The sequence below is a fragment of the Procambarus clarkii genome, chromosome 76 (assembly GCF_040958095.1).
Source record: "Procambarus clarkii isolate CNS0578487 chromosome 76, FALCON_Pclarkii_2.0, whole genome shotgun sequence".
NCBI classification, from domain to species: Eukaryota; Metazoa; Arthropoda; class Malacostraca; order Decapoda; family Cambaridae; genus Procambarus; species Procambarus clarkii.
The window spans coordinates 28,561,446-28,573,312 of NC_091225.1; the positions used below are offsets into that span (position 1 = coordinate 28,561,446).

At 43.9% G+C, this 11,867-nt stretch overlaps 1 protein-coding gene across 1 annotated transcript; it reads right to left on the reverse strand.

Moving 5' to 3' along the window:
* Window positions 1–9,335: 9,335 nt before the first annotated feature.
* LOC138357256 (uncharacterized) lies at window positions 9,336–10,526 on the reverse strand. The gene has a single exon (XM_069313918.1). It carries the CDS (start codon window positions 10,524–10,526, stop codon window positions 9,336–9,338), a length of 1,191 nt encoding a protein of 396 aa, XP_069170019.1.
* Between the last annotated feature and the right edge of the window lie 1,341 nt (window positions 10,527–11,867).

The window sequence follows — 11,867 nt, forward strand, 5'->3', positions numbered from 1 at the left end:
GTGTGGGGGTGTAACGAAAAGACAGTGTTAACCATAACAACTTAGTTTATTCAATAAAGTACTAACTAGTACAACAAAACAAAAAGAAATGTCAATGATGTTACTCGAAATCCTTCCTGTGACACTATCAATGACAGCTAGACACCAGCCCCTCGGACTGCATAATGAACTAACTCGAACATAAGCGTGACCACAGAGGAATCAACAAGCAAGCAAGAACTAACAGATCTATAATCACAATTACAACAAATGACACAGTAGGTTCTGAAACACGTCTCCAGTAACCTCCTAACTGTTCTACGCCTTAGTGCAGTCTACACCTGCAATAGCGGTTGCAATGCAATCAAATCAGTAGTCTTTCAATGACATCAATAACTAATGGGTTCACTGGCAACTCCAGCACCCTTCCTCAAATTAATCCTTACGTTAACACTCCGTCCCACGGACGATCAACAATCAATAACAATAGCATTTACGTTAATAACAAGGTAACATTTACGTTAAATTAATAACTCTAACAACTGTCACTAGTAACGCAGAAATTACACAACACTCTACCCGTCGAGCATTCAGTGAGAAAATCTCATTAATCCCTGTACTACCAGACAGCTGATTAATCTCTTTACTAGTTACGTTAATTTACGTTAATCGGTTACTAATCACTCAGCGATGGTAAACTCTGGTTTACAATGTCCAAAGTGCTAAGAGAACGGTAATCACTCGTGATTACCTTTAGAGTAATTAATTACTATCCTCAAGATCAATAATTAATCAATTAAAATACGCAACCTTTCACACTGGCTCAGCAATTTACATTAAGGTATGAATTCCGTCTAAGCCTTCCATACTCAGACCAATTCAGGTGGCTAATAACAGTAATTAGCACCACGTTTACGTTATTCTAAAATGACGTTACTCTTCCCACGAGTCAATCAAGTGCCGGTACCTCCGGGCAGATAAATAACGACGTTACGTTAATGGAACAATATAGCCTTCGTGTGAGTTGATCAAACAAGGATCGAGGTTAATTACTTTGGCTTCCTGAAACACGTCAATTACCCGGCCCACTGACCGTTAATTACGACAGACAATACTCTAATTCTTATCTGGCTGATGGCTAGGCTCCTCGAGACTACCGTAGCTGCTTGCAGGAAAGTAAATTAACCCAAACGTATTCTACGTTACTCAAATTGTCAAAGAACAAATTCTCTTAAAGCAATGGGTGTTCCCTTGGTTACGTTATATTAATTGCCTCGCAATCACCTCACTGAATACTGGACTTCGATGTCCTACCAGATAACAGGAGAATATATGTGTACCCCAGTACTCGTCTACAGCCGAGTTCACCCACGACAATGACAAATCACACTAACAAATCACAGTGATTTACGTTACAATCCGGTTGCAATGACAATACTGCAGAATTTAGTAAAATAACATACAGAACATGAACCCTCTAGAACACTGCCCCACAATAACTTTACTGAACTGCAATCACATACGGTGATGCTCAACACTAGCAACAATCACCATCAAATAACAACCCCTCTGCAATAACACACACGGCAAGTACTCTAATTTACAAGTATTAGAATACTGCACAACACTTACTTACTTACTTGCTGTTGCAAATGACCCCAGTGCTCTCAATAACCCCTAGAACATAGGACAATATATTTCAATCACCACACAGTAAATGACACAATAACACTGGGCACCGTGACACTATGATTATATATATATATATATATATAATTACTGCTGACACATGTAGCCTACAGCTATCAAACGTTATTGGGAACACTAAGGAGATCTCGCACTCCTTAAATCACATGGGTGAGTGATTTATCGATCACGCATGTCGATAAATACTCTCGAGAGTTACCTTACTCGACAGATCGCTGGTGGTCTCTCCAGACAGCCTCGTCACTCACCAAATTCTACCAAAATTACGTTAATACATATATATATAAATATAAATCACACTTGTCACAGCCCTGGGAACAATACAAGAAATTAAAACCACACTGTGGTACACTCCACAATAATCATTGCCAGGAATCACTGGCGTTACACATAACACTGAGCTCAGTGTTTGAATTCCACACCTGCAAGACCACACATGGAAATGATATCACTCCGTCCCACGGACGATCAAAAATTATTACCACAATGGAATAATATAATTATTACATGGACATCCTCTCAGTCCTTGGCTAATCTATGTATACTCTGTTCCCGTGTGTACCCACACACACACACACTGTACGTCTGTGTACACCAGACGTAAGTCCCTCTGGACTGACAAGATGACAACAAGGATGATTATCTCCTCGCCCACACTTCACTCCACCTCCACAGGTGCTGCGTGACAATGTGATGGAACACTTGACCTCGAATTCAAGCTTTTAGAGACTAACTGATCACCAGAAATACACACATAAGTACTTACTCATTCACACTGCCGACTACACACCATTCCCATACATCAGGCACCCCGCTTCCGGTGGCTGGCTCGCTCAGGGCAGCGGTAGGCGGCGGTAGTACCTTACGTGGTATTTTTTCGTACAATTGGCACGCACTCGAACCCCTCCCACTCAACACGGCTGAGTTCGCACCCTCGACCCACCGGTGAAGTGAAGCGTTCGTACCCAGGTGACGCGCACAACGATAGCGTCTCACACAAACATGGGAAATCTGCCTTAACACTGACACGAATTTCCCCGTTCCCATCGACTGCTACAGAGCACTAGCAAGTCTAATCATCACTGGTATGGGATCTACGAGTCCGTTACTGCTCGTATGCACATTACCCCACGATCCCAGATCACTGTACCTCTACCCACTGTACACAATGTCTTTCTCCCCTCCAAGCGACGACTTCGGCCGGATTCTGTGACGACCGCTGTCGTAGGTGAAGCAGGAAGTGAAGCAGTTGGGTAGTCCAGCCACCATGGCGCCCTATACTTCAATTTGGCCAAACTGAGTACAGGAAGCGTCTTGACAAGGTGGCAGCTGGGTTCAGAATGATGCTTACACCGGCGATCCCCGCGTCCTCCTCAAAATAACCAATGAGAGGAAGGCATACAGCGGCCTACCCCTCTCATCCAATCAGCGACGGTGTAGCATAGCCCCTAGGGCAACTCCAAGATGGCAGACCAACATGGCGGCTCAAGATGTTTACTAAGATGGCGGCTGTTTCCATGACAACGACTCAAGTGGCTAGCGAGCGCGGGAGGCCCACAGCTCACCCACGCCTGCGGCCTAGCTGTTCCCGCGCAAAGTTGAGTCTCGCCTCATGCCATACAAGGAGATGATGCTATCAGCTCTAGCACTGTCCACAGACGTGTTACTCCGGCCAGGGTAACATTTCTGGACTGCTGAGGACTGGGGCTCTCACATGAGCCCAAACACTAGATGTTTCGGTCCCTGGTTACCAAACTTAAGTCCGCCCACTTAACAAGTGCACTTAACAAGTGTACTGGCTACCACAGGCATAAGAGCACTATTGTAAGTGAGCTGGTGAACCATCTCCTCACACTAAGGACAGCAAATTCATTTGCCGTGTTGGAGGACGAGTGCTGTGGTGAGCCTGCAGTTCAATCGGAATGGAAACCAGCGAGGAGCGGCGGAGTGCAGGCCCCTCAGGCTGCTCGGAAAGTTAAGGAGGTACCAAAGCGAATTTTGGTTGTGGGAGATTCCCAGGTGAGGTATTTAGACAGAACGTTTTATGCCAGAGATACAGGAAACAGGTTAAGGGTTTGCTATCCGGGAGCTGGTATTGGTGATATTGTTGGAAACATGAATGATATTATGACGGGAAATGGGAACAAACCCATTATTTGTATTAGTGCAGGGGGTAATGATGTTGGACGAGTTAGGAGTGAGGAACTAATACAGAGGACAGCCATTGAATTAGTTGGGAGCAAGGATGGAATCCCGATCATATGTGACATTCTTCCAAGAAAGGGAGTGGGAAATGAATGGATGTCGAGGGCACTTGGTGTCAATTGCAGGCTGGTAAGATATTGCAAATCAAATGCAATATCTTTCATAGACAACTGGGAACACTTCTATGGAAGAAATGAAATGTATGCTCGTGATGGGGTGCATCTATCCAGGGCTGGGGTTGTTGCTGTTGCGAACTCGTTGGAATCAGTGATTAGAGGTGTTTGTTTGGGTTTAAACTGTTAGTAGATAGTGGTATGGGAATTGATTTGGAGGAAGGAGGTAATAAAAATATGTGTTCGTGGGAAAAAAGAATTGGCAAAATGATCAGGGAAAGAAAAGGGCCTCAAAATAACAATTCACTTAGGGTATATTACACTAACAGTAGAAGTCTAAGAAATAAAATTAACGAATTAAATGCTCTTGTCTGCACAGAAAAAATAGATATTATTGCACTTACCGAAACGTGGATGAATGTAGAAAATAGAGAACTATTAGCTGAATATCAAAAACGGATTTAAACTATTTCACACAGAGAGATATATTAGACGAGAAAGGGGAGAAGCCATATATGTTAGGGACAATTTGAAATGTAGTCTCAAACAGGGAATCAAAACTGAGCCACACACAGAAACTGTTTGGATAGAATTAAACGAAAAAGCAAATAATATTATAATAGGAGTTATATATAGGCCACCAAATTTAGACAGAATGGAAGCAAAGCATCTATGGGATGAAATATCTAGAGCATCTAGATCTAACAGTATTTATGTCATGGGTGACTTTAATTTTAGTGGAATAAACTGGGTGAACAAAACAGGGAATAGTGAAGCAGAAGATTTTCTAGAATTAATTGACGATTGCTTTCTTACGCAACACATTAAGGAACCAACGCCGAAAATAATATTTTAGATTTAGTGTTAACTAACAGGGAAACACAAATTAATGACATCGAAATAGGGAGTGAGCTAGGGAACAGTGATCACAAAGTAATCAGATTTAGCATAGAATGGAATAGACCTGTAGGAGAAAATTCTGTTAAAGTGCCAGATTTTCGAAATGCTGATTTTAATAGCCTAAGAAATTTTTTGGGTCAAATAGATTGGAAAGTCTTGGGTATGGGGTGTGGGCCGGTCTTGGAGCGAGACATGAACCCAGCGATAGGTGACGTAAAAGGGGATTTCGATGTGGATTTTATATATAACATATTTAAGAATATTCTAAACAAAGCACAGGAACGTAGTATACCATACAAATTGAATAGATCGAATACTAATGACCCAAAGTGGAGAAATATAGGTCCATTAAAATCTGAGACAGGTCAAATAACGGATAATGACAAGGAGATGAGTAGTATTTTTAACAAATATTTTATATCTGTATTTACTAAAGAAGAACTTAACAATATGCCTTCAGCCGAACAAGTCTATGTGGGTGGGGATGAGGACAGGTTGACTAGTTTAGCAGTTACCAGGGAGGATGTAATTAAACAATTAGAAAAACTAAAACCAAACAAATCCCCAGGGCCGGATGAAGTGTTTGCCAGGGTGCTTAAAGAATGCAAAGAGGAGCTTTCCGAGTTACTGTCTACCATATTTAATAAATCAATAGGGTCAGGCAGAGTGCCAGAGTCATGGAAGGTAGCTAATGTGGTACCAATTTTTAAGAAAGGAGATAGATCACTTGCGTCAAACTATCGGCCAATTAGCCTAACGTCTATTGTGGGAAAGTTACTTGAATCAATAATTGCAAATACAATTCGTCTCCATCTTGAAAAACATAAATTAATAAATGAGTCGCAACATGGTTTTACAAATGGCCGTTCATGTTTAACAAATTTGCTAACTTTTTATTCTGGCATAGTTGAGGCAGTTGATAGTGGTAAGGATTGTGATGTTGTGTACCTTGACTTTAGCAAAGCTTTTGATACAGTGCCACATGAAAGACTAATTAAAAAAATAGAAACTCATGGTATTGGGGGTGCTATATGATACGAAAATCGGTAGGGAAATTAATTCGGAGGAGGACTCACTATCACTTCAATTTGATATAGATAGGGTTTTGAAATGGTCAAAGGATTGGCAGATGCAGTTTAATGCTGATAAATGTAAAGTTCTGAGGTTAGGTAATGATGATAGGGTTACAAGATACGAGCTAGATGGTGTTGAGATTGTGAAGTCGGATTGCGAAAGGGATCTGGGAGTTATGATTAGTAAGAATTTAAAACAAAAGGATCAATGCATGAATGTTCGTAATAAGGCGAATAGGACACTGGGATTTATTAATCGCAGCATTAGTAACAAGACACCTGGTGTGGTTCTTAAGCTATATCTTTCTCTGGTTAGGCCCCATTTAGATTATGCAGTTCAGTTTTGGTCGCCGTATTATAGAATGGATATAAATTCACTTGAACGTGTCCAACGTAGGATGACTAAGTTAATTCCCCAAATTAGAAATCTTTCATATGAAGAAAGATTAACAAAGCTTAAGTTGCATTCACTGGAAAGGCAAAGAGTTAGGGGTGACATGATAGAGGTTTACAAGTGGATGAATGGACATAACATGGGGGATATTAATAGGATATTAAAAATATCAACACAAGACAGAACACGAAACAATGGGTATAAATTGGATAAGTTTAGATTTAGGACAGACTTGGGTAAATACTGGTTCAGTAACAGGGTTGTTGATTTGTGGAACCAATTGCCGCGTAACGTGGTGGATGTGGGGTCCCTCGATTGTTTCAAGCGCGGGTTGGACAAGTATATGAGTGGGATTGGGTGGTTATAGATAGGAGCTGCCTCGTATGGGCCAATAGGCCTTCTGCAGTTACCTTTGTTCTTATGTTCACGTCTAGCTCTAAAACCGGCCCACACCCCATACCCAAGACTTTCCAATTTATTTATTGTTTCTGCTGTATTATGCCTACAAATTTTTTTTTTGTCAACTACCATTCAAGCTGTCATTGCAATCAATCTTAGCTACCTATGTGCTTTAATATACTGTACCTACAATTTTCTCTCATCTTTTTTTCATTTCATGCAATCTGTTATCATTTTTTGTCTATAATTTTGCAAGTATTTACGTCCTTAAAATTTTCTTAGATTAAGGACCTGCCCGAAACGCTGCGCGTGCTAGTGGCTTTACAAGACTGTAATTACCACATTTGTATCCTCACATTCCTTATGTACATTCTTGTATATGCATAAATAAATAAATAAAAAATAAATAAATAAAATAAATTTGACCCAATAAATTTCTTGAATGTCTTAAATATTGAAATTAACTTTTCGAAAATCAGGTACTTTAACAGAATTTTCTCCTACAGATCTATTCCATTCTTTGCTAAATCTGATTTCTTTATGATCACTGTTCCCTAGCTTCTTCCCTATTTCGATGTCATTAATTTGTGTTTCCCTGTTAGATAACACTAACTCTAAATATTATTTTCCCGCGTTGGTTCCTTAATGTGTTGCGTAAGAAAGCAATCGTCAATTAATTCTAGAAAATCTTCTGCTTCATTATTCCCTGTTTTGTTCAACCAGTTTATTCCACTAAAATTAAAGTCACCCATGACATAAATACTGTTAGATCTAGATGTTCTAGATATTTCATCCCATAGATGCTTTGCTTCCATTCTGTCTAAATTTGGTGGCCTATATATAACTCCTATTATAATATTATTTGCTTTTTCGTTTAATTCTATCCAAATAGTTTCTGTGTGTGGCTCAGACTTGATTCCCTCTTTGAGACTACATTTCAAATTGTCCCTAACGTATATGGCTACTTCCCAACCTCGTCTAATCTACCTATCTGTGTGAAATAGTTTAAATCCATTTATTTTATATTCAGCTAATAGTTCTCTATTTTCTACATTCTTTCGCGTTTCGGTAAGCGCGATAATATCTATTTTTTCTGTGCAGACAAGAGTATTTAAATCGTTTATTTTTCTGATAACGGAGGAATGAGACACCGACAGCATTGGGACCTATTTTATTTAATTTTTTAGTAGAAACAAATAAATAAATTTTTCAGACCATGTTAATGAACAGGATAACTTGTATAATTTTACAACAGCATAAATACATGTATAACTTGACTACAATGACTTAAATAACATTAATACATATGCTTATATCCGGTAACTAAATAGAACATGGTCTGCAGAACGCGGAATCCTTATTAACTATTGGTACAAGTAAGGCAAACGTTTACATAATTTTCAAGTAGAATCAGGGCTTATAGAGTATCATATAGTGGCCTAACACATGACAGAAATAATGCGCCAATCCCAGACATAATGTGAAATGGTAAATTACTAGTAGCTGTAGAATACACCTATAGGACAAATTTAACAATACTCTTACAAGTGAGAGTAAGTAGCTGCGGACAGCGTAATACTTAGGGGCCGGCGCTGCACCCCCACTCGCAGAGCCAGCTGGCCGGACCCCCCCCCCCACCCCCCGAAGGGGCGAGTGCCTGCTGGCCGCGTAATGTTTTCAATGTGGAAGCATGATGACATCTTGCCTGACGTAAGAGTGAAAAACGTCACTCCTCCACCGACCAACGGCCTTAATCGTGTCGTGTACATGACCGTCAAGTGACAGCTGCGTGGCCCGCCCAATCCGGAAGGAATGTGGGGCGTAGTCTTTGGGAGGAAGACCCAAAGCTGCCAGGGCGCCTCGGAGCGTCCAAGAGAAGTCTTGCCTCGTCACAGGGGCGCCGTGTGCATTGAGGAAAATGGGTCCTGGCGCGGTACCCCGTAGGGCGAGGTATTTTGAGAGGGCTCGGACCGGGCAGTACCTGTTATTGGTGTTCACCTTCAAAGATAGCGTAGGCGTGCGACCCGCATTGTGTTTGTAGGAACCGAGTAGTATATCAAGTCGTGTGCTTGTAAGTGTTACCTGTTCTAGCCGGAGAGTGTGTTGGCCGTTCGCAGCGTAGACTACTTCCCCAGGGCGCAGGCATGCGTGAAAAGCCAAGGAAAAAATTGCCCTGTAGCACTTTTTATCGTGCTCCGACGTACATACTTTTCCCAGGGATCGTAGAAGACGGTGTAGTAGGCGCCTAGTCACAGGAAGACGCCGTATCGTTGACCGCCGTGAAGCTTTTCTTGCTCCTTTTATCAGCTGAGTTACAACGAATTTACGTGTGGGGTCCTTTCGACCATTCAGTTTGAAGATGAAAGCTATAGCCGCTAGGTAAGTGCTCAGCGAGCGGAAGACCAAACCCCGCGTAAGCAGAGACTAGGAAATTCGCAAGTGTTGAAGTTGGGGCATCAAGAGGGTGAATCCCACGCCGTTCCCCCGCAACATAGCCCACGTACTCTGCCCATTTTGCCTGATATGCCCTCCGTGTTGTAGGTTGCAGTGAATTGAGTAGGGTCCTCAAAGTTGCAGGGCGAAGTTGTGGGGCAGAAAATTGTGCGGCACGTCGGCTGGTTTCTCTGCGAGGCCCGCTTCCCTGAGGAACTTGTGCGGCAGGACCTGTAATCGTGAAAGGGCATCACAAACTGTATTAAGCTTGCCGGGAATGTGTGATGGGAGAAGTGTTATATTATGCGTAAGCAGGAGTACGGCCAGAGGCCTGACTATTTGCATAAGAATTGGGCACTTGGCAGACAGCGAAGAAAGCACATTTACCACAGCGCCATTATCAGACCTGCAGACTAGTCTCTTGTTGAACAATACCTGAGCGAAGACGGCAATACCCATATAGAAAGGATAAAGCTCCAGCAGGGCTATGTTAAGCCATTTCCATGAATCTGGCCAAATGCCCCGGAACCATGCTGCCCCCAGTGTGAGCCCGTACCCTCCAGCAGAGGCGTCCGCGCCCATCGATAGAGACACAGCTGACCCCCATCCTCCATCGGGGGGAAATACCGTAACACCGTTAAAAGTATTGAGGAAGGAGCGCCAGGCTACAAGGTCTAACTGAACCTCAGCGTCCAGAAAGCATAGACGCAAGGGACGCTGTACTCCACTAGTGAGCGCGTGCAGTCGTCTTAGGAAAGCCCGTCCTCCCGGAATTACCGCTGTGGCGAATTGCAGCCTTCCTATGATCGACTGAAGGTCTCTCAGGGGAAGTGACTTCTTCCCCATCGCCGTCTCTACTTCTGCCTGGTACTTCGTCCGCTTGTCCTCTGGGAGTCTGGTTTCCATCCTACGTGCATCTAATTCGAGGCCTAGGAACGTAAGCCGAGTGCACGGTCCCTCAGTCTTGTGTGGCGCCAGGGAAACCCCCAGTCGTTCGCAGAGAGCGGTGAACACCCGCAGGTCACGCAGGCATCCTTTGAAAGAAGTGCTGGCGAAGAGAAAATCATCGAGTACCTTCACAACACCTCGCACGTTGAACTTCTCCTCGAGGATCCATTGCAGACCACTTGAAAAAGTCTCGAAGATCCTGCAGGAGGAGGCAGCTCCCATACTCAGCATCTTCTCGTAATAGTACCGCCCACCGTAATTAAAACCTAGGAGATGATAATCGCTCGGGTGTACTGGCACGATCCGAAATGCTTCTGCAATGTCACACTGCCAGGAACGCCCCTGGCGAACACCTGACAACCAACTCGATGGCATCGTTGATGTTCTGGTAGTGCACGGTTGAAAACTCTTTAGGAATGTTGGCATTCACGCTTAGTTGTGAATAAGGAAAGCTAAGATTATGCAAAAGCCTGAACTTACCTGGCGTGGATTTTTCTCTCAGAGCTATGGGGGAACATTTAAAGTTCGGGAGTGGTGGGACCTCAAAAGGTCCCGCGATTCGTCCCAGTCTCAATTCTTTGTCTAGCATTGGTCCCACAATATGCGGGCGTTCCGTCGTGTCCGAAGGGTTACTTGAAGAGAGAGGGGTCCACGCCCCTTCAAAGCCAAGTAGGAAACCCCTTTTGAAGCCACTCACAATGTATTCCCATAGTGGGTAACCCACCAGTAAAACATCAAGTGCGTCTGCGTTGACCGGCGTTGGTACGTCCACGGACGTCTGTAATTCCGGTGTTCTGTGTATACGTATCCTGTGGGGGGCGACGTTGTTGCCGCTCATACCCATATCTTTTGTGCACTTGTGAGCAGGGATTGTAGGCGGGGTGTCGCTTGTAACACCGTGGGCAAATATGTTAAAACGCACAAGTGGGTTGTCGGCAGCCCTGACCTTTTGTGTGGAAAGCGTAGCAGTAGCCTGGGGGAACTGCCGGGACTCGTGCCTCGTCTTGAAAATTTCTTGACGTTCGCCCCGAGACAAGACGCATGATACCCTCCTGCTGTATGCGCTGTACTGACCTCAGTTCCAGGTCTAGTCTGTAAGCTCGCCATGGGCAGCCCGACCTTTCCCTGTCCCACCTGAAAGCCTCGTCGTACCACATCCAGTCACCTCTGAGGGACGTTTTCATTGTTTTTACATATCTAACGTATGTGAACAGCTCCTGCCCTGCCTCCGGGTGCTTCTCTAGGTAGATCGTTGCATATATGTCAAAAGCGTGCTCCCACTGGTCCGGTGTTAGAGGCGGTAGCTGTTTATCGGATGCTTGCTTGTCGGAGGCAGATGCAGGTTGCGTCGCACGGCGCCTTGCATCCCTTTCATATCCTAGCAGATCCCTGAGATCCACGTACCTATCCGCCCAAACCTTCTCTCTAATGGAATGAGGGACGTGTTCACCGAGCCGTGGAATGTATGTGCCTTGCTGTGCCCCCTGCCAGGTGATGGGGGCGTGGACATGCTTTCTAATTGGTACTCACCGTCCGTGGACGTGCTGGTGGAACTGTCGTGTCGCCGTGAAGTGTCGCCCTTGGCTCTTTGTCGCGGTCGTCCTACTATAGGGGAGGGCTGCCCAGCAGTGACATCCACGTTGTTTCCAACGTCGTGTTTTTCCGCGTTCACAGAGGGATCCCGAGCCTGCGTGATAAGTTCCTGTAGCGTTGCCC

Excerpts from the sequence above, each read along its gene's own strand:
- LOC138357256 (XM_069313918.1), bottom strand. The coding sequence starts at position 10,526 with ATGCCATCGAGTTGGTTGTCAGGTGTTCGCCAGGGGCGTTCCTGGCAG.